At 38.9% G+C, this 24,156-nt stretch overlaps 1 protein-coding gene across 2 annotated transcripts in view; it reads right to left on the bottom strand.

Annotated features, from left to right (window-relative positions):
• LETM1 (leucine zipper and EF-hand containing transmembrane protein 1) overlaps positions 1 to 24,156 on the bottom strand; it is a 34,028-nt gene that overhangs the window by 5,002 nt on the left and 4,870 nt on the right. Inside the window, exons 3-13 of one of the 2 annotated variants that reach the window (XM_075092060.1) lie at positions 21,277 to 21,733; positions 16,321 to 16,464; positions 15,177 to 15,314; positions 11,986 to 12,189; positions 11,487 to 11,606; positions 10,750 to 10,881; positions 9,962 to 10,141; positions 9,175 to 9,330; positions 3,224 to 3,358; positions 2,462 to 2,652; positions 334 to 490 (exon numbers count right to left, since the gene is read on the bottom strand). In XM_075092060.1, coding sequence (XP_074948161.1) covers positions 334 to 490; positions 2,462 to 2,652; positions 3,224 to 3,358; positions 9,175 to 9,330; positions 9,962 to 10,141; positions 10,750 to 10,881; positions 11,487 to 11,606; positions 11,986 to 12,189; positions 15,177 to 15,314; positions 16,321 to 16,464; positions 21,277 to 21,733 — 2,014 coding nt within the window. The remainder of the gene's footprint in view (positions 1 to 333; positions 491 to 2,461; positions 2,653 to 3,223; positions 3,359 to 9,174; positions 9,331 to 9,961; positions 10,142 to 10,749; positions 10,882 to 11,486; positions 11,607 to 11,985; positions 12,190 to 15,176; positions 15,315 to 16,320; positions 16,465 to 21,276; positions 21,734 to 24,156) is intronic. The other variant, XM_075092061.1, reaches the window with a different exon arrangement.

Here is a 24,156-nt window from a genome sequence, read left to right as displayed (position 1 = left end):
AAGTTATTCTAATGCTCCTTCCCATCTTCCCCCCCATTTATAAGTGGCACAACAAAACGACCATATTTTATAGAACCTGACACAGGAAAACCTACAGCTTTAAAGGTAATGTGGGTAACAGACACTGGATAAAGATTCTGGGTTTTTTTCTCAAAAAATAGCTATATAAATTCTGAAGATGCTAATATGTATGGTAAGATCTATTTAAAATACATTACTTGATGCCTGTGAGAGTTTTGGTAAAGACTCTTGCAAAAGACTGCAATAGTCAAAACAAGTCCAACGTTTGAAAGATGGCTAGCCTTATTTTCTTCAAGGGGCCCACAGACTTACCTTAACAACATTATCTATATCAATTTTGCCATCCTTGTTTTCATCTAGTGCCTCTGCAATCCTCGTTAGCTTCTCCTCTGGAATCTTCTGGATTTGTTTCATCGCATTAATTAGCTCAGCAATACTGATGAGATTCTCCCTGAAGACGAAGCACAATCTGTACATGGCAAGCAGTTACTCCAAAGGAGTAAAGTTGACAAAAGGCAGTACTGAAAGTCACTACACTACTGGTAATTTGTAAAAACATTAACTATTTATTTATAATCCTGATCAGAAAAAAAGGCAAAGATGAGTTACTGATCAGCAAGCAGATTTCAAATTAATCTTTTTCTTACCATCGAATCTCATGCTTTTGGTTTCCACATGCTTTACTACACAAATACAGGTATTCAGTAGCATCTGAAGTAAAGTTTAGCACAGTTTCTGTGCTTCCCACACTGTGTATCTAATTGCCCTTTGCCCACCTCATCCCATTTACTGAAGAGGCAGTGCTCTTCACCTGTCATCCGTTCAGATTTAGAGAGGCTGGCCTACACAAAATTAATGAAAGTCACAGGAAAACAAAAGCTGAGAACTAATCACTTTAGCAATTTAGCTGTTTCATTAAAATAGGCTTCATTTGCTCATATCAAGAAACAGACTTTGTAGAAGACTAAACTTGACATCGTGAATAGCAGGTTTCAAACGTGTCCACTGCCTGCTCACTGATCTCATGAAGCTAAAGCTGTTTGTCCTTTGCAACCTAAAGCCTCTGCTTGCCTATGTAGTTCTGTTAGTTTGAAGAACCATCTTCCAGCACAGGTCAAGCTGAAATGCAAGAGACAGTGAACCCAAGAAATATTAAACAGAAGGGCTTTATCACTATAGTCCCAGCTCCATACCTGGCCCTAATCTCTGGGCACAGACTGACTTCTATTCAAGAAGCATTTCTCAAGCTGCCACTAAACGTTCTGGACTTGTAGCATTTCTATGACTCTTGATGGCTTGGTAATGACTGCACCAACTTGAAGGTTAAAAAACAAGCCTTGGACAACTAGGCAATATTTAATCTAATAATTTTCAGTCATCCACAATCACCTGTAAAATTATCCACAAACCACCCATTACATTCAGTACAAGCAGATTCTATGTTGTATTTTTAACTTACAAATTTAGGTGGTTTTGATCAACAACAACAACTCTATAGTGCCATTCATGTGGCCGCCTTGATCTTATTACACAAAATTTGAAACAAATGACTGTTTGCCCTGGGGACTGGGCAACAAAAGCAGTATCCTTTTTTGTGTTTAGGTTATGCTCTACGGGAGCTGGGAAGCTCTCTTAATGAATCACACAAAATGGTGCGAGCATAAACTATATTAACACTGCATTCATAATCACAAACTGCGGGAATTACAGTCACAGGTTTTGGGTATTTCAGTGCCTGTAATATGCAACATGTGACCGTTCAACATAAGATTGCCTGAATGACTCTCCAGTAACATTAAGGCCTGGATAAGTGTTGATAAATGAATTTTGTAATGAAACTATCAGGCAAGACCCTTCTTTGAAAATCTGCAAGTGTGTTAAAGTTGAAGTGAAGCAAATTTTCAGAAAGGGACCACATAAAATTATCTCCTTACTTCCATTAGACCAGTCCCCCATTTCTGTCCAGAGACAGAATACACTTTATTGCAATTTTTTTCCCCACTGACACCTTCACTACTGAAGGACAAACAAACATGAATATGCTTACCATGCTGTTGCACACCTTTTCTATCAATGACACAGGGCAAACCTACTGCATGAGGAGCATGGCTAAAGGCATGATTTCACCTGTATCATCATTAGCGTTACAGGTGTGAACAAGATGCTAAGAAACTAACTGACACTTTGACTTTCAGAACCCCCTCAGGACTAACATCTGGGAAATTATATCCGCTTTTTTCCTTCCTCATTTCAATCATATTTAACATACCTTAGAAGACAGAAGATCTGCAGCACAATTTTATTAATTTTATTTTTAAATTAAATTATCTTAATGTTCTGAACAACTTCTTTGCTAATTCTTTTCTAGTCACACATCAAAACAAAAGCAAGACTGAAGACGAGGAGTCAGCGACACATTCAGTACCCTCAAATCACTTACCCAGCAGGAGGTCTATCACCAACATCAAGCTTTACATCCACTGTCTTTTGACTTGTCTCTAATTCATTAATAATTTTGTCTATCTGACCAATCATTCGGTTCACCCTCTTGGTCAATCTCTTGCTTGCCTTTGACTCTTCCACTACCTCTTCCTGGCCAGTTTTAGAGAGCTCTTTTATCTCTTGCAAATCCTAAAAGAAACGATTGTGAGAGAAAAGCTATTGTCGGTGTGAATTCTCAACAACAGACACTACTGACTTTGACTAGCATTTCAAGACAGGAGCCATTTGTGAATGGAATGCAGATGTATAGACATAAAAATCCAAACTGGAATTATGACAAATTCTAACATTGCTGCCTTTTTTATTCACCCCTTAAATGTTATTTTCCACATCTTTCGTAAGATTGGATAAGATTAATTTTACTTAACTTGAAGTATCTGTAATACTGTCATCTATGCTTGATAAGAACGAACTGTAGCATACAGCAGTTAGTCAGCACCTGTTAGTCTAGACACCCTGGGAATAAGAGCAGGGACAGGATTCTCATCTGGTGGGAACATTACTCCAATGATTTTAACTGGGCTTTAAACACGTTATACAAATGAGGCTCTGTATTGTGCCATACAAAGTTCACTCAGCTACCAACTACAGGCTAATAGATATCCAAGCATGATAATCTTAAAATGTGTGGATAATTTATGCTAAAACTAAATGTGAACAGAAATAAAAAACCAAAGAACTTTCATGCCCAATTCTTCACCTCACTGTACTCCTGGATATCGCCCTTCAATTCCTCGAGCTCCTCCTTTTCCTTCGTTAGAGATTTCTTCTGTTCCTGCAGCTTGGTGCAAGCATCACTCAGCATGTCAATCTCCTCCTTAGTGATTTCCTCACCCTGTAACAGAAAATATATATAAATTAGCTAAAGACACATTTGTGATTATCCTCAAAGTTTTTGGGTCTTCTACCAGAAAAGACAGACTCAAGATTCTTTTTCCATATTCGGAGTCAATATTATCACAGCCATTTGAGGCCAACAGAAAGATCTGTATTTTGAGGCTAAAGCAAAGATCTTAAATACTAAGGCAATTAGTTTTCTATGGTATGTATTTTTTAAGTGCACCAGTAGTATGTTCAGCTAATATGATTCATTATGTGGGTTTTGGCTATTTAAAACTCTGTACCTAATTGTCTCATTTAAGGATGTTTTCCTTCCTTCTTTGCTGGGTGAAAAATCCAAACAACTGAGAAATGATTCACTATGTAAAGGAAAGATATAAAATAAAATAAAACAAAAATATCAATCTGCAAAGTTCGGGAAGTTGACCTGCAGCAAAGTTATTTTCAGCTACCTTTGTGAGAATGAGGATGAACATCCATAGTTTGTGAAGTATACCTGTCTCTTGAAAAGCTGAGACTAAGAATCTAACCCCCAAATGAACACTTAAAAAATAAGACTTCAAGATGATTCATTAAAAATGCTAACACCCCATAATACCAGCTACAGTTAGCAAATGAGTCTTACCCAGACACCAGCTTTTATTCTGAATGGCTAAACTCTGAACAGCCACGTAAGGAGAGTACAGAAAGATACATGCAAAAAGGATGCCAGAAACACAGAGCAGAAGGATGATACACATCCAAAAAACAACTACAGAACAGTTCACAAACTAAGCATCCAGCCCTTTCATCAACTCAGAAAAGGTTTCAGTGTACTGTTAGTATCTAGGCATCAACCTCGCTTCTGATTTTAATATCTATAGTTCACCTTAGAAAAAAAAAGAGCAAGCAACTTTCAGTTTGAAAACCAATTCCCCTGCCTCAAATAAAATCAGTAATCTTCAAGAAGCTGTCAGTCTTACATCCTCCAAGAGGCACGAATGTATTCCACAGTGTTCAAAATATTTGGAAGTATCTTTAGAGGCAGGCCACACTGTAACCTTGGCTAAGAAATGCCATGCTAACTTTACTTCTTGTTTTCTCTTATCATTTAGGGCTGTTGACAAAGTCCTACTTGTGGCCCAGTATCATACATTCTCACGTCACTGGTGGCGTGGCAGGCAGCAATGAAAATGCTATGCCAGATACGGCAGCATAAGCTAAGCAGCAACATCACACATCCTTGCCACTTCCAAACAAGATCACCCCAGCCCTACTTGCCTCCCTCCCACGGCATTCCTCATGGCTGCACTATCATGCACCCAGCTACGCAGTCAGAGTCAGCTAACTCATCACACAACAATGTACGCTTTCATTGTGGATTACTTCCTTTTTTAAATTACTGTTAAGACCTTCCTGGCAGCATTCTAAAGTAAACAATGTCATAATAACAGCAGTTAGGTAATGATGCTGTCCAGGAATACGGAAAATATTTTTCTACTTAAAACATTCATTTTAACTTAACATTGTTATTCTGCAAAGTAACACTGGGACTGAGAAAAATCCTGCATCAAACTTCACAGACAAAAATAAAATGCTCAGCTACAAATAAAACTCAAGGTACAACTGAAATGTGGAAAGGAAGCATACAAAAGGTGCAAGCAGGGACAGGTGACCCAGGAAGAATAAAGAGACACTGTACCAGCATGCATGGATGAGTTCAGGAAAGCCAAAGCCTACCTGGAGTTAAATCTGATAAAGGATGTGAAGGGCAACAAGATGGTCTTCTATAGAACCATAGAATCATTTAGGTTGGAAAATACCTTTAGGATCATCAAGTCCAACCATTAGCCTAGCACTGCCAAGTCCACCACTAAACCATGTTCTGAAGCATCATGTCTACATGTCTTGCAAATACCTCCTGGGATGGTGACTCAAACACACCACTGGGCAGCCTGTTCCAATGACTGACAACACTTTCATGAAAGAAATTGTTCCTAATATCCAATCTAAACCTTCCCTGATGCAACCTGGGGCTGTTTCCTGTCATCATATCACTTGTTACTTGGGAGAAGAGAGACCAACACCCACCTATGGTGGTTGTAGAAGACTCTTCTCAGGTGGTTGTATAGAGCGATAAGGTCTCCCCTCAGCCTCCTCTTCTCCAGGCTAAACAACACCAGATCCCTCAGCACCTCCTCAGAAGACTTGTGCTCTAGACCCTTCACCACTTTCATTGCCCTTCTCTGGACACGCTCCAGCACCTCCATGTCTGTCTTGTAGTGAGGGGCCCAAAACTGAACACAGTACTCGAGGTGCTGCCTCACCAGTGCCAAGTACAGGGGCACGATCACCTCCCTGCTCCTGCTGGCCACACTATTCGTGATGCAAGCCAGGATGCTGTTGGCCTTCTTGGCCACCTGGGCACACCGCTGGCTCATGTTCAGCCGGCTGTCAGCCAACCCCCCCAGGGCCTTTTCTACCAGGGCCTTTTCCTCCAGGCAGCTCTCCAGCCACTCCTCCGCAAGCCTGTAGCGTTGCGTGGGGTTGTTGTGACCCAAGTGCAGGACCCGGCACTTGGCCTTGTTGAACCATATACAAATGGCCTTGGCCCATTGATCCAGCCTGTCCAGGTCCCTCTGCAGAGCCTTCCTACCCTCAAGTAGATCAACACTCCTGCCCAAGTTGGTGTCCTCTGTAAACTTACTGAGGGCGCACTCAATCCCCTTGTCCAGATCACTGCTGAAGATACTAAACAAGACTGGCCCCAACACTGAGCCCCGGTGAACACCACTCATGACTGGCTGCCAACCTGATTTAATTCCATTCACCACAACTATCTGGGCCCAGCCATCCTGCCAGTTTTTTCCTGCAACCACCCCCATCCTCCCTGGTTAGCCAGGGCTGCTGATCCAAGACTGAAAGTGGCTTGGTGAGCACTGCTGCCAGCTCCCTCAATACCCTTGCGTGGAGCCCATCTGGCCCCATACACTTGTGTGTGTCTAAGTGCTGTAGCAGGTCACTAACCATTTCCCCTTGGATTATGGGGTGTTCATTCTGCTCCCATCCCTGTCTTCCAGCCCAGGGCGCTGGGTACCCTAAGAACAACTGGCCTGACTATTAAAGACTGAGGCAAAGAAGGCATTAAGTACCTCAGCCTTTTCCTCATCCTTTGTCACTATGTTTCCCCCTGCATCCTATAAAGGATGGAGGTTCCCCTCAGCCCTCCTTTTGTTCATGAAGTCTTCACAGAAACATTTTTTATTGTCTTTTATGGCAGTAGCCAGGTTAAGTTCTAGTTGGGATTTAGCCCTTCTAATTTTCTTCCAGCATAACCTCATGGCACCCTTGCAGTCCTCCTGGGTTGCCTGCCCCTTCTTCCAAAGCTCATAAAGCCTCCTTTTTTGCCTGAGATCCAGCCCAAAGCTCTCTGTTCAGCCAGGCTGGTCATCTTCTCCACTGGCTCATCTTTTGGCACATGGGGACAGCCTGCTCCTGCGGCTTTACTATTTCCTTCTTCAGGAATGCCCAGCCTTCCTGGACTCCTTTGCCATTCAGGGCTGCCCACCAAGGGGCTCTGTCAGCCAGGCTGCAGAACAGGCCAAAGCCTGCCCTCTAGAAGTCCAAGGCAGCAGGTCTGTTGACCCCCTTCCTCACTTCTCCAAGAATCAAACTCTATCATTTAATGATCGCTGTGCCCAAGACAGCCTCCAACCATCACACCTCCCACCAGTCCTCCTCTGTTTGCAAACAACAGGTCCATCGGGATGCCTTCCCTAGCTGGCTCACTCACCAGCTGTGGCAGGAAGTTATCTTCCACACACTGGACTGCATTTCCAGTAGATGTCTGGTAAGGTGAGGAAAAGGGCTAGCAATTGTGAGACTTCTCCCAGCTGCTTACAGAATGTTTCATCTGCCTCTTCATCCTGGATGGGTGGTCTATAACAGCCTTCCACCATGGTGGACGAAAAGCTGGACACGAGCCAACAATGTGCACTTGCAGCCCAGAAAGCCAACCCTATCCTGGGCAGCATCAAAAGCGCGTGGCCAGCAGGTCAAGGGAGGTGATTCTGCCCCTCTACTCCTCTCTGGTGAGACCCCACATGCTGCGCTGTGTCCAGCTCTGGAGCCCTCAGCACAGGAAGGACATGGACCTGTTGGAGCAGGTCCAGAGGAGGGCACAGAAATGATCTGAGGGATGGAGCACCTGTCCTAGGAGGACAGGCTGAGAGAGTTGGGGTTGTTCAGCCTGGAGAAGAGAAGCCTGCGGGGAGATCTTATTGCGGCCTTTCAGAACTTAAAGGGGGACTATAGGAAGGATGGGAGCACCCTGTTTAGCAAGGCCTGTTGTGACATGACAAGGAGTATGGTTTTCAACTAAAGAAGCATAGATTTAGACTGGATACAACAAAAAAAATTTTTTACAATGAGGGTGGTGAAACACTGGAAGAGGTTGCACAGAGAGGTTGGGGGGGCCCATCCACAGAAACATTCAAGTTCAGGCTGGACAGGACTCTGAGTAAACTGATCCAGTTGAAGATGTCCCTGCTCACTGCAGGGGGGTTGGGCTATGGCCTTTGACCTCTATGACCTCTAAAGGTCCCTTCCAACCTAAACCATTCTATGATTCTATGATATCTTCCTTGTTGGCCTTTCCCCCATTCCTACCCATAAACACTCAACCCTATTATACTTATTATTAAGCTCTAGACAGTCCAAACACTCCCTAACATACAGGGCTACAAGTACATTGGGAGCAAAAAGATGACAAGAAAATGTGGGCCTGCTGCTGAATGGGACAAGGAACCTGGTGCAAAAGAGCATGGAAAAGGCAGAGTTAGTCAATGTCCTCCTTAGTCTTTACTAATAAGACTGGCCTTCAGGAATCCCAGATCTCTTGAGACCAATTGGGAAGTCTGGAGCAAGGAAGATCTATCATCAGTGGTGGAGGATCAGGTTAGAGAACATTTAAACAAACTGAACACACAAGTCCATGAGGTTTAATAGGATACGACCGCAAGTGCTGACGGAGTTGTTTAATGTCATTAAGAGGCCACTCTTCATTATCTTTGAAAGGACATGGTCATCAGGGAAGATTCCCAAGGACTGGAAAGAAAGCAGATGTCACTCCTACCTTCAATAAGGGCAAGGATGAGAATCTGGGGACCTACAGGCCAGTGAGGTCTGTAGCATCAGCAAATGATTAAAAACAGCATGCTCTAACTGTGACAAGCATATTCTGGTGACAAAGCAGCACACTAGTACTAGAATGTAACCTGTTACTTTAATGGGACTATAAATTATGTTCAACATCATACTAAAGAAATAGTGAAAGGGTACACTAAGAAGTTTTTATAGCATACACACACTGCCCGTATCAATTTAGAAGAGGAAGTCGATACAAATCTAGTACAGTGTGGTCCAGTCCTAGTTCCTTCCTTAATCCTTTGGTTTTAGCCACACCCTTCAGAAGAAGGTAACACTCACCGTTACCTACTCTTGCCCTCTCCGTCCTTGTATGTTAACTACACACAGGTTAAACAGGCACAGATCCATTACATCTACAGCCAGTGCAAATGCCCCGCAAAATAGGTGTATTAGTTTCAATAACAGAGATAGATAAAGGAGATCGCTCAGAGATGTTTTGTGCTGACCTGAATTTCTGCATTGGTGGTTAAGAATTTGCAATCTACTACTTAGCTGTTTTTAACTGAAAGAATGCAGTGAGAGGGTTAAAACTGACGGACAGCCAGGCAACTTATCATGGCTCTTACATGGATGTTTTGAATCTTTACATTAAGACGTATTAAAACATACAGTTATCTGGATTACCTTAAGGCCTTCCAATACTGGTGCTGTATCTTTCAGTGTCTCCGAGTGCATTGCCATATCTGCCCTTGCCATTTCTTGTTCAGTATCCACAGCCATCTGACTTTTTTTAACTTGCAGAGCAATGGCTTCAAGATCTACTGCTGATTCTGCCTCTTTCTAAATTCAAAAGACCCATGAAGTTTTAATTAAACAAAAGATAACATTATCTGTATTAGCATCAGTAAAGAATGACTTCTCAAAATAGACAGAGTTGCCAAAGTGGACACAGACATTTTTATGAGAAGACAATGTTAAAAAACTGCAACATAGTGAGTGGTTTCACCCTAAAATACCCACTTGCACTTAATGAACTATGCCTGTGAGCTCCTAAGGCTTAATTCACTACTAAAGCAGGCCAACAGCTTTTATAGTCAAGTATTATACAATGACATTATCAGGTTAATGATGAACAGAAAGAGCCAAAAGATAAGAACATTTAAAGTACGGGGTGGGGGAAATCAAAAAACAAACAAAACCACCATCTTTGTTAGGGAAATAAAAGGCTTCTCCTGTTACTCTCATTAAGGGGGAAGAGAAGTCAAAGATACATAATACTGAGACAATCTCTTTTGTTTCACAGTGAACCCTTCTGTGTTGCAGTCTGTTTTAATATTCTCCCACATCTTCCATACTTGGATTTAAAGGCCTATTTCTTGCAGGCAACACCCAGAGCAGAGGCAATAACTCATAACATGCTAGTTTTTATAGCACTGACGTTTATTTCTCAATAGCTGAGAGCAGAACTTACCATGGCTGCAACTTGAAGGGTTTCTTTGGCTTTCTCTGAAGCTTCAGACAATCTTTCCATCTCTTTTTCTTCATTCTCTTTTCTGATGGCTTCCTCTTCCTGAAGTGTTGCTTCCAGCCGTGCTTTGTTATCTACTTTTTCACCTTCAACTTCTGCCACTTTGACTTGAGCCTCTTTGGCCTAAAAATAATGTAAGAAGTCTGCTAAAGTCTGTATGTGTGCATATATATATATGGATGTCTACATAATGTGAGAAATTTATATACCCTTATTGTGATAGGTAGTACAGGTATGCTAATTAATATAGTTAAAACCCCCAAGAGTTCTGAGAAATGCAAAAATAGGGTAAAAGAATGATTCTGTTTCAAGAGTGAGAACTTTCTACCCTGACATCGTACACATTCTTCATTCTCTTTCTCTCAAGACTACCAACAATCTACTCAGATAATTTTTCTCTCTACACCACATCAACATTTTCATGTATTAATGTCTTTATATTGTCCAGAGCGTAGATTGTTTTTTATATAAGTAAAAAGTGTATTCTAAGTCTTCTTATGCTATTACTGTCTACCATCATGCAATGAAATATTGCTTTTTATTTGCTTTGTTCTCAAACCCCTCTACACGTAAGCCAGTTTCTTCCGTGTTTGAAGGTCACTCAAATAAACCTATCCATGGTTTAGCTTTTCAAGGAAAAGAAAGGAACCAAGAAGAACATCTACTTCTCTGAATAGATTTTCAGTGATGACACTGGAAGCTGATTACAGACTATGTACATCAATACTTACAACACTCTCTGGTAGTGTCTGAAGTGTTGTTTTGAGCTGATCAGCTGGAGAAAGGGTATCTGGAAGATACATGGCTCTGGATAAAATAAGCAACGAAGTAGGGATTTCCTGGTTCAGGTGCAGATCTAGCCACTATAAATGCAATACATAGAAAACAGATCTTCAACTTTTGGATATTTTTTTTTTCCACAGATGAAGTCAAGCATACACAAAAAAGTAAATACTGATTTTTTTTTTTACCACTACTTATCAGTCAATATCCTAGCACAGGAACTACAGGCTATAAGCAGCTAAGAATTATAGCAATTGCATTGAAATATACGAAGAAGTATTTCAAGAAGTATGAAATTAATACGGAAGTGTTTTGTTTCACATGCGTATTCCTCTAAACTAGGCAACACCAAAAGAGAAAGAACTGATCTACTTGGAGGAAAGTTTTTCACAGAGTAATACAAATAATTAAGAAGACAAACTGCCAAAATTGCAAAAATACTTTGGATATGTTTAAGTCTAAGTATCTGTTTGCATCACCAAAACATCACAGCCCATTCAAAAGCTAGAAACCCACTGCTACTACATACTTACACAGTACACATGACAAAAGCTTATTAAGGAGAAAGTCTGTTTCAGCCAAGCCTTCAATGAGAACAGAAGCAAAATGACTTCTCAGAATCACAACAAAAATCAGAGCTAGCGACTGAAGGTAGGTCTGTGTATTCAGTCTTGCAAAAACCTACCTGTTTAAGCTGTTCCTTGAGACGCTCCTCTGTCACACCAAGAGCTCTCATACCTCGGGCACGACAAGCTGCCTGCAGTTCTTTAACAGTCAGGCTATCAACTCCTTCTTCAGCAATCAGCTGCACAAAGTGGAAAATAAACTTTCTTCAGTTTTGAGCTGTTACGCATTAATCACCAGCAATGCACACCTGGAAGTCCATATTTTCACAATGGCCACTAGAGGCTGCTGTGATAACACAAAATAGCCTCCACTTTTTGAACAGTACTGTAGTCTTAACAGCTCTATTATAGTAGTGTCAATCTCCCTCTAAGTTAATATTTCTATCAGCTCCCTTACAAACTATAGTTTCAAAGAAATTATTTTCTTTGTAACACAATTACTTTCATTACAACTAATGGTAGAAAGGCCAATGCCTAGAAATACACACATATATCCACCCACACTTATTAATCTTGTATGTAAAAATCAGTAGCCAGTGCCTATTTAGAATGACTCACTTTGTCATCTGCTTTTATGCTTCTCAACCTCATAGTCAGCTGGAAGCGGAGAAAGTTATTTGTCCCAATTGACTGAAGTTCCAACAATTTACAAAGTGCCACCAATTGAGGCCTGGTTAGATTGTCTAGAGTCAGCTCATCTTCAAACAATTTAGAGAACCTTAAGATCTCCTCATTACTGGGCCTTTCACCGGTTTCCCTGATCTGTAAGAAAAACCAAACACATACAAAACTTTTCAGAGCAAATGTTATTGTTAGGTATTATTTTGAACAATAAAACAATTCTCCTTATTTGTCAAGTATTTTGCATCAATTTTGGGATAGGAAATAGGACACAAGGAAGCCATGAAAGAAATGTAAAAAACCCAAATTTCTTTACTACAAAAGGCAAAAAAGTTGGCGGTGTTGACAGTTTCCAACAACATGGAAGATAAAACTAACAAAAACCAAGAATTAGGTGCACCTGTATACTAATAAGCAGGTCTATCTGAGCTGGCACTGCCCTAAGATACCTCAAAAAAAAAAAAAATCTGAGTGAATAAGTAGTTGCTACAGAAGTCACACTGGCAAGTATTCTTTCTGGTACCACACTTACTAAACATAAAAGCACATTAAAAGCATCACCCTGTAAAGATAAAGTGAGAAGTACATCCAACAGCAAACATTTTGCAACATTTGTGTCCCTATGAAACACAGGTTTGGACACAGAGCTACCTACATTCTCTCCACAACCACGTTTGTTACAACACTGTTTTGCTTCCAGTTCCTAGCTGTTTTGCAGCACCTCAGTGCAAATGCACTTGAGGTTATTCCAAAGTATAAACCACTATGTGGGAAAGGACTCTGCATCCTTCTTCATGGCAGGTTCTATGTAACTGCTTCTACAAAGGCAAAGTTAAGCTTTTAAGTTATTTGTTGCCAAATGGCACTTCACAGTAATTAAATCCAAATACTGAAAGCAGAAATAACAGTTCAAAGAAGTAGAAAGAAAAATCATTCCCATGTCTCATCAGGTGATAGTAAAACATCATCACCTGTATAAATGATGATTTTTCTATTTTAAGTATACCATCAAGTGCTTATTACTGATATTACCGAATCCAAAATCTACAGAACAATTAAGTACTCCCAGTCAATTAACACCTTCAGTGTAAAAAGTATGCAGATATCCAAAAACCACTCTTCCCAATCCCTCTACCTTTTTTTAAGCCCTGTAAAGAAAACGTACACTAAGGGACATCAAGTATAGCCTGAAAAACTAACATTACTTATACAGCCTGACTTATTATGCCTGTTTTACATGCCAACTCAAATCTTTTAGTGAACAGCTAGTGAGTAAAGGAAAAGATTAAAATTTGGAAGACAAGATAGTCTTAAGTCCATTAACCTCCAGGATACTTGTGCAGCAGAGAAACCAACACAGAAAAAGAAAGGTCAAAGGCCTTGTTGTTCCACTTCACCAGCTCCTTCACTCAAGCGGCCAAAAATGGAACTTCAAAAATCTAGAAGGTATTTTCATCCTTGTTTAAAGCCAAGTTTTGGCAGAGCCAAGCACATGTTTCTTGAGAGTACAAACTGAAACTTTCCAGTACATCACAGCTACAAAGAAACACAGATAAATTCTGGAATTCTGCAGCAAAACATGTTAAGTCTGTAATCAATGGTTCTTGCAGCATCAAATACTTCACTGCAGAAGAAGCCATAAAAGAACAGCAAAAAGATGGGAAATATTTAAGCTGCTTCTTGCTCCGACATTTATTATCTAGTACAGTGAAATGAGATCAATAAAGTTTGTCTCCATGGCACAAGTGAGAAATATATAGCTGTAAAAAGCACACCCACACGTAAGAAATGCAGGGTTTGAAACTTCTTTTTAGTCATCAGAGGAACTTGGGACTTCCTCCAGCAAATGTGGAGTGATACATCATTTATTTCCACAGAAAGTAACCGCCAAATGTAAATTCGTTCTTTCAGAAGAAAATGAAATGTTCCAAACATGAAGCAGGGCAGCAGCATGTTCCCAGAGTCTGCAGCATCACTGCTTCAGCTACTGACTGCTATAACTAACAATTTAAAATTTTCTGCAGATGAAAAAGAACAGAAACACATGATTGCACAGAAGCTTCAAAGTACATGGACTTGGCAAAACTTGCCAATATCATTATCTGAAGTAACCTACGCGGCACTATGAACATGATCTTATTACCCCACCCTTTAAAACTTTATTCTCAGCACTGACAAGCAGGAAAAGCTCGAGCTAGCTGGCAGGACTTGTACAGTTCAGGTGTGAAATCCCCAGTCTTATGTGCCTTTTTCTGTGCAAATACATAATGTCCCCGAAGTTGGGGACTACACTGTCACTTTCAACAAAGCACCTGGTGATGGTTGTTGGCTCAATTTCTTACTCAGCAGCCCCACAATTAACAGAAATCAGAAGTGTCAGCAGACAGAGATAAATCATATACTGAGAAGACACAAGAAGGTATTTTCCATCTCTCCAGGGAATACCTTACCCTTACCTACATCTTGGTGAAAGGAAACACTGTCAAACCTAAAGGCCATCAACGCAGGAGGCAGATATCCGACATTTAGCCTCTGCGTCAGCAACTGCTTGTGAATACAAAAATTTTGTACCAAACACAGCACTCACAACCTAGCAAAACCCCCAGATCATACCACATTCTAGTCAGTACCTGAAAGGATTTCAGCGGTATAGCAGCCACACATCTAAAAACTGTTTTTATACGCAGATTTGACAAAACAGAAAATTTTACTTTCCACCCCACTAAGTTTTAATCAGCTAATTAGGAAAGAACTTCTTTCTCCCACTTTTTTACACCCAATGTTCAAAAAAAGGTCAAAAACTACACGAGTAGTCACGGAGTGCATAATCTTTTTGATGTTAGAATTAACTTATTAACAAAATAAGAGAACGAGAAGCAAATGAGCAGAAATATACTTCTTCTAGAATTGGAGAGTAAAAGTACCAGCTAGAATACCAAAGCTAAGAACAGTAAAACTTCAGCACACTGAAATATTATTTGTAAGAAAAATCTATCCTAAAAAACCATTACATCCTGCTCCTTCAAATCCAGCAGAATAAAGATATCTGATGATTACCATAGACCAAACAAAACACCAAGCTATTTTTCTGGTAGGAAGAGAAAATACTTTTTTTTTTTTATTTTTACCTTTTGAAAGAATGTTGAAAAATCTTTTGTAACATTTCCTTTGGCTGCTTTATTTTTTAAGGCCATCTCCTCAATCGTGTCTTGAAGGAATTTAGCCAATTCAAGCTTTACTCTCAATTCTTTCTTCAATCTTTCCTCCTGTTAAAAAAATATTTGGTTTTATAAGTTCTTTCCAGAAATAAGCGCACTAAATACCGCTTCTTCTGCCCTCAGACAAGTTATGCGGAGTACTTCTGAACTTCTGCTGTAACACACACATCACAAGAGAAGATTCACTCTTACCAAAGATCCCCAAAGCACACTGAAAAATAGGTTCATTAGTTCAAAGCTCCATGAAGCATGAGATGCAATGCCAACAGACTGAAGTGCAGCATGAGTGGCCTCACCTGCTAAAACTAACATGCACCCTCTGAATTAGTAACAAAAAAATACAAAATAACCAATTTTGTTTGGGTAGTTCCCAACTCTCATATCCAGCACATAAATCCTACACTACATCTCACCCAAAGAGGAATTTATCAAAGAACTAGAAATTAATGTGGTTACTTACATCTAAGATTGATTATATCTGTGACTGACTGGGAGCTTGCTATGTACAAACCTCATGTACGTATCTTGTGCTCTGAAAGTGAACACTTTTTAGGGCTTTTTGGTTTGTTTTTACAAATCTCTGAACAATTGCCAGAAAACTTAACTTAAAACAAAAAAAGTTTGAACAAAACAATGTACCAGAAGCTTTTTAAATATTTAGTGTACCTACAAAAAAGCTTGCATCAAGAATAAGGACTACAAATGTTAAAACAAAGTCTGCCCATTCCAATACAAACTAGAATAAGAGAATTTCAGAGCTTTCATTTCTGCTTTGTAAGGGTCAGAAAATGGAGATAAGGATAGCGAAAATGACAAGAGAAGTTTACACCCCTTATAGCTAGAGCACCTGCACATATAAAAAGGTAAATCAGGGTGGCACTGTTTCATTATTAGATGTTGACAGCAAGATTATCAAAACAATATAAAGACAAAAGCATTCCCCATATAGCAAAGAAAAATTCTGATTTTTAGAATTTTCCTTATTTATTTCTTTACCAAAGAAAGTTCTAAATTTTTTTAAACGTTACTGGATTATAAATTCAGACCTGCTTACCTTTTTAGACTTTGTCTCAAATGTAGAGGGAAGCATATTAGGGAACAACTTCAGAGCTACTGGAAGCAAAAATTCCATAAATGGGACAACAAGAAAAACTAGGAAAGGGACCAAGCGGAAGAGATCGGCGCATATTCGAAGAAACTAGAAGGGGGAAAAAGAAAAAAGAAAATTATTGACAAGTAAAATTTTATATATTTAAAAAATACTTGATATGATCATCCACATAATCACTTAAGCACACATATATATATTTGCTACAAAGGAAATTTAAAGTAACACAGAAAAAGGATATGACAAAGTCAGTTTTGAGTATCTTTTTCTTCAAGTTGCTATATACTACAGAGTGCTAGAGTTTCACCAGTTTTCAACACTATAGAAAGTATTTCAAAAGCCTCACTGTGTCTCAATAGGATTATTGAACAAGTATCTCATTTAAACCTCTTAAAAGCACCTGAAAACAGGAGGTGGTCATTTGTTGTCGTTAAAGCTGCTTAACTTCTTTTATTCATCTTTATTTGTGCTCCACCACTTCTTACATGCATGAGCTACTATGGACTAAGTAATCAAGAATAAAATGAAAGATCCCACCCCCTCTGCCTTATAACAATTGTAATGTACATTTAAATCCAGGGTAATGAGCCCAGCTTGGTGGATTCCTTTTTTTTAAATCACTGCTTTTCTAGAGCAGTAATCCTCTGAAGCAGGCTGATACATTAGTTACTGAATTTTGAACTGCATAAAATAAATGTCCAATTTCTGTCCACCCACAAATGTATATATTAGGCTGTACAGTCTGCAATCAAATCTTTCAGTACTCATTGGAAGCTTAATAACTTGGTTTATATTGGGGAGTGCAGATCTTTCTTCACTCTACCTCATTTTACAAAGCAAATAACTGTTAATGGCAGTAATGTCAGTTCCTAAATCAGAGACTGAAGGTCAGACGTACACTACAGTACACTACTCCCACAGCACTGTCATTCAACATCATGATTTGATAAACACAGCTATGGCTGGCAAACACTGGCAACATAAATGCTATTACACAAGTAAGTGCATGCTTCCCCTCCCATCTCCTCCCCGGAGCTCATGCCAATCCAGGGGAACAGCAGCAACAGCCAGTACAGATTGCATCTTGCTAGGACTCCTTTGCTCGAATACAGAACCAGTAGAACTTTAACCATAATCTTCTTAGCATAAAACCAGCCAAAATATTAAATATAGTTTGAGGAATGCAAAACCTCCACAGATCCAAATTCTGCTTTTTTTTTTTTTTTTTTTGTATATAAAACCCTCTCAGTTTCTAGGAAGGGATGCTTTGGTCCATTGTTTAAAGGCTCAAAGATGTTTTCATTCATTACAACAATAGAAGATAAATGACTACCAGAGAATTCAAAAAGATGTAAGAAAGTTTGGAAGGAAATTTTAAGTCAGAAAAACAAGTATATTTTCCCTAAAAAACACTCAAAAATTTCTATGGAGTGCAATACAGAGTTCTTATTTCTACCTGCTATCTATTTTTAGACAGCGCATGCACGTATTCATACAAGACAAAATCTATATCTAAGGAAGCAGTTTTACAGCCTGGTTAAGCTAACCTAATGCTAACCTGAGATAACGTATAGAGTCACGAATCCCATTGTGACTGCTAGTGTGCAAGGTACGCCATTGATCCAGCTAAAACTAACCCATAAATACATACACAGAGAAGCAAAAAAGGATGAGTACAAACCAAAAGTGCGGGGGGACGGTGTTGGAAAACCTGATTTGAGCACTGAGCAGGACTGGCTTTTTTCACAGAAGCACTGTCCTGGATCAGCTTACAAAAATCATGAAACTGCACCCTCTGCTAACTCAAGGAGAACAACTTTGCACGGGAGCTTAATACAATGGTGCATGATTAGACACACATTACTTGGCAGCAGAGCATGAAAAACTTGTGACTACTCTCTCTGCTGCTACAGTTCATGTATTCCGCTTTTCGCTCCTCTGCAGCACTTTAGGGTCTGTAAAGCTGATACACTTGCCACAAACTCCACAGTGTTTGCCATCTCACTTCCATGTCCTGAACAGTCCTGCTGTAGGAAGAAGCACTAGAGCAATCAGTTTCTAACAGCCAGTATCATATTTAGCATGTTTTACTTCCTCCTGCCTTCTCTCCTAAGTGTAGACATGCGATCCTGTTAAATCCAAGCCCTAGCAGCAATTGTGCGAGCAGAATTTTGGAACCGACTTCTGGTTTACATAAGCAATAGCTGCCTTGCATTAGCTGTGCTGCAATTGCTTGTTAATGTGGTTAGATTACTCGGATATCTTTCCATTATTGCCGCCAAAGAGGAAGGAAAGGGCAGGCAGAAATAACTCATTTGTCAGTCTGCGTGAAGATAAGATTTCTCTAGGACTGTCAGTTCATATGCCATTTAATACATTTAAAGCAGTATGTACTTAAAAGAAAATTTTTTTTTAAAGTTCAGGAGCAACTTCTGCAAAGAAGTTGTAGCTAATCTGGCATCAAAGTTTTAAGACTTCTTTAAATTAGTCAGTACACTACAATTTCAGGCTGAACTGATTAAAAAAATTAACTGTGTCAAAACAAACTTAAATAAGATTTTAAAAAGCACATGTGAAGAGTTTTGTTCAGCTGTAGGCTGGTTTGCTTTTCACTGACCCTAGGTTCTAAGCCTACAGTGACTCCGTTCAAGAGACAGGACGTCCTCTAACTCCCTATAAAGAAAACACAAAACCTAGACCGAGAAAATAACATTACTGTAGTTCTTAAAACTACATCCTCCATGCTGGATTGCATACATACAGACACACACACCCCCAATTAGGTAAGAGACAGGCTACATCAATGGAAACACTAATTTATACCTGCACAATAAATTTCTCTTTTGTTTAAAATAAGGTAATTGGTACTGAAATTGCATATCTGCACAAAAAAAAAAAAGCATTCAGGACGGTCAAATGCCAGACCACTACATAAGTATGAGAAAGACAGCTCTATCATCACTAGATGACGAAACTAAAGGGTAATCAAATAAATAAACCCATCTGTTGATGGAATAATGCATGAGTGTCCAAAGATAACCCATTACTTCCTAAAGATTCATGCCTTCTACAATACAGTCCTGATCTTTCAGCAGAAATATTTCCATGATCTCCATACTGTTGTTTGTATAATTTCTCAGAATGTGAAACAGGCAGGAAAACCAATGATTCCAGTCTTACCCTCTGGAGGATTTCTGATTCTGTTTTAAAGCATGAATTAATTTGTCTCACTTGGTTTTCCCAGTTTTTCAAAGCTCTCAGTAAGCCAGCACAAGCCAGAACCACTACTTCAAGCAGGCCTGCAGTCCTCATTCCCCCCCTATCCTCAGTTACTCTTTCCTGGCACTACATAATCCCCTCTCTTATGTCAGCACAGACTGTTATATTTATTGCTGAGCAATGTTTCGGCTGCATCAGCTGCCAAACATACTCTCGCACCAGCATAAAGAAGTGGGCAAAAATAAGTAGCATGGAGATGCTAAGACCACACACCATCACCCAGTGCTGCTGTAGAAAGAGTCCAAATGTAAGCACAGATGAAACCTGCTACATGTGCACTTAATTTTTGCTATTTGTCTAACCTTGCACATTTAGGAAAAGAACTTTTGCATGCTGCATTAAGATATGATGGGTTTTAATTACACATTAAAATGTTCATTTCTGTACGAAATTTTATTGGAAATTAAAACCATGAGGAAATATTAATATTTTTGATCATGTAACCAAATTTTTGAAGGCAGAGATGTGAACCTAACACATTGTGTGTACAGTGTGCAAACTGCAAAGAACCAGACATGATTGCAAGCAGCACTTTTCACTGCTGCTGCCAGAGTACATACAACTTGTCACTCTCCAACATTTCTTCCAGCACATTTTTTCCTTAGCAGCAGCTGAAATGCCTCTTTTTTTCCCCTTCCAGAGACGGGAATACGGACCTGAATATTTTATCTGTATAAACTACTTAAACACCTTGTCTTTAAAAAGAGTAAAATGAAAACTATTAAATCAGCATGTTTGATATTTTGCTAATGCACTGTTAAAGTTGAATACTAATGCATTCTTAAAAAAAACAAAAACATTTTTAATCTATACCAGTTTTAAAACAGCTTATTATTATGCAGTCTTTCCATATATGAACTCACATCAGATGTTTTTAAATATTCATATCTTTTAGTTCTAGTTGAATAAGCATATTTACTTCATAGACAAACTGAAATTACTATTTAAACGTATGTATATTACCATAATTTGAAAGCACCCTCATTTTGCACTCCAGATTTCATCTTTATCCCCTCTTCCCTTTTCTTTAAAATTATCAGTTGCATTTTTACATGCCATAAAGAGAAACAAAAGTATAAAACAAAAACTTTCCTCAGATTATCTTCTTTTGATTAAAGTTATCTCACAAATATATTTATAACTGAGAGAGTAGTAATATCTGGTTATCAATCATACATTTCAGCCTGCAGATTTTCTTCCGTTTAAAAAAAAAATTTTAAAAAAAACACAACAGAATTAGCACAAACCCAACCTTTACTGGAAGTGTCTTCCCTCTGTTTTCCCAGCTGGAGTGAAAAAGCAGAGAAAGTGACCATGTACACACACGCAGCACATGGATGGGAACTTGAGAACAAACCACAACTTTTGTCCACAAGACAAAATAGAAGAAACCTCTGCTGTTCCAGCTAGAAAATACCAAAATTATCGTTAATAATGGGGAACAAAACTAAAATGTTTTGGAGTCAAATCCAAAATTTTTAGTGTCCACATTGGGAGGAGGAGGGAAAGACACCCAGCTATTTTAATTCTAGGAACAGAAGAAACCAGAAAGAACCAATTCAGTTCAAATAAAATGGAGCAATCCCTGAGAATACTCAAATGGAATTGGTATTTACTCGGTACCTGTCTCCGTTCACGACGAGACAAAGTGTTTCCATGAAGTACTCGCCAGAGCATCCTTGCAGCTATTTTTGTGTCAATCCACAGTAATCGAAAACCATGGTAATAGTGCTTCAGTTCGTCCACAATCCTCTGTCCAAGAGATTTTTTTACAACTTCTACTTCTGTTGGACTATACACAGGACCGCCTTCTTCCAACTTCTTGTTTTTGTCCTTTAAGGACTTCAGTGACTTTTCAACTATGGAGTCATCTTGCAGGGGACATGAAGAATGCCACCATCTCACTGGAAGGTACTGGGGACCTAAAACACCCATGGTTGCTAGTGGCGTCCATGAGCCAGAAGAGCTCGCAAGAGTAAAGTGTATTTGTTCAGATCCTTTAGTCCAACAACAGTAGCGATCTTTTGTGGAGTATGCGTAAACAGGAGGGACACTAGTGCAATATTTAAAGTGGACAGTCCTTCAGAAGAAAAAGGCATTCAAGAATTAGCAATAGATCATAAGCTATGTAATATATTTATATATATATTTGTATAGCTATATAAATTTATGTGTTTATAAAATGCATCATTTGAGAAATATGTGCTGCATAGTTAAGAAAAAAACCCAAACCTGTGACTCTCAAGATCACGATGTCTATACCTGAAAAGAACCTTTCACTGTACTTCGTGACAAAAAATAACCTGCAGGGAATTTTCCATTGAACAACTCTGAAAAGGTAGCTTATTTTACTCCAGTTACATAAAGAGTAGCAACCAGAAGGGCCTTCCATTTAGAAACCTACATTTGAAAAACACCCATGTAAATCCACAATTAACATAAAGCCCATCTATTACTTCTCCTGTCTGAACAAAATACTTGAGAAAACAATACAAGTTGTAGACTTGGGATAGGTCCTGAGTTAGAAGAAGATAATTAGTACAAAGAGAAAGCCAATTTCATTAAAGTTCATCTTTTACTGTCTCCATGCATCTAGTTTTCCTTTTTCAGCAGGAACTTTACGCACAAGCTTCCATCAAGTGAGCTGGGGCACACAGAACCAACACTCTTCTACCTTATTCAGAATTTTGTTCTTTTTCTTCAATTAAATGTAAATTGAAGTTAGAAGGGCAGCATTGCTGAAACATCCCAAACACTCATTATACACAGAGAAGAACTACTCGTTATAATAGGATCGTACATATTTTTATAAAAGTATAAGACAAACTTAAGATAGTAGATAAAATATTTTATATAAATTGGTTCCATTAGGCCCTTGTACTACCAGAACAAAATCAGAACATGTATTTGTCTTCAGTCAATGAACAGAAAATAGGTGCAAGTGGCTCTACAGTTCTGAGTAACACTTTAAGGAGGAGAAAAAGAAAAGTTTATTGAACACTTGTAAGTATTAGCCTCACTCAATTTTAAGTCAGATGTACTTTATAAACTTAATTACCACATACATCCAATGAATTTTAAATTACTTTAACGGTTTTATCCCTTTGATGTTATTCAAATACAGCTTTGTACAAAAAAAAAGACGAAATTATTAGTTTTTAAAGACACATGATTATGTTCTAGCTTAAACTAAAATTTTAAACATCTGACCTTTTACTGGTCAAATGACTGCTGAAACATACACAGCTGCACAAAACATTTTCTTGATTATCTAGAAAACTACACACTTGCACAGATATTAACTCATGAGAATTATGGTTCCTTTAAGAAAATAAAGTACTTATTCAAAACCAGATTAAAATACTTGCATAAATCAACCTATCCTGACTCTATTTCCCAAAAGCAGAGCTCCAGGCCTACAGACCAAGTTCCACCTACATACATCTACATTCCTTTGCATGCAGAGAGGAAGGAAACTCTGCCAGCAGAGCTGGTTCTGAATCTGCAGGGAAAAAAAATTCACAAGAAATGTGCCCCTTTGAACCAGCAGGATGTCAGACATAGAATTCCTATCCAAAGCTGTCTTCAGTACTTGTATCATTAGAGTGCCTTGCTTTTGGATCTGAGTCACATGGGGTGCGAGCACTAGTCTGTTTTATTTTAAACGGCAACGTTATATTAACAGCAGGTTATGGTAAAAAAAAACCCAAACAAACAACTACTCAAAAGGATAACAAGAATTTCTGTCCCAATACTCTGCTGCTCATTTAACAGACTTAAAACTGTAAGTTTCCATTTTTCCAAGAGGAAGGCCCCATATAACAAACTACTGAAAGCCAAACACAGATTTTAAAATGGTTTATGTATTAAATAAATATTTATGTATTAAAAAACCTCTTATAACTAGTTATACAGTAAGTGATATAGATCTAACATGACTAAAAAAGAAAGGAATTACTTTGTTCCATATCAGCTGGTTGTGTCTAGAGACACATCCTTATGTTAAAATGGAAACTTAGGAAATTGAAGAGCAGTCACTGTTTCCTGTGCAGTTAAACTGTAAATAAACTAAAGAGTACATATTTTAACATATTTAAGGAAAGGCATCAGAAAATTCATATCCACAAGTATGCCTTGTGAGCCAAGTCAGGAACACAGAATGGATTCTGCCAACATCCAACTCCTTAAGTTCTATCACAGCAGACAGCGGCTGGATTCGTTTTCAGAAGATGACACCATCTCCTAGGAGAGCCTCACCCAAGGCTGTAACATAGAGTAAACCACTTTGGTTTAATAACAACTGTCAATTATGTTTTTCAAACCAGCTTTGACTGAACGTTTACTCTATGGAACTCCACGAAGTATGCAAGAAGCTCATGATATCCCATGATGTCACCTGGAATCACTCAAGTACAGGATTAATATTCTATTGCTTTCACATCGTAAGTGAAACAAAAAGGGAGGAAGTGGGTGAAAAAAGGAAGATCTCACTTTCCTTCTCCC

This window comes from Phalacrocorax aristotelis, chromosome 4 (assembly GCF_949628215.1).
Source record: "Phalacrocorax aristotelis chromosome 4, bGulAri2.1, whole genome shotgun sequence".
NCBI classification, from domain to species: domain Eukaryota; kingdom Metazoa; phylum Chordata; class Aves; order Suliformes; family Phalacrocoracidae; genus Phalacrocorax; species Phalacrocorax aristotelis.
Note: the sequence above shows the minus strand (reverse complement) of the source record. Positions and strands in the feature narration are given on the sequence as shown.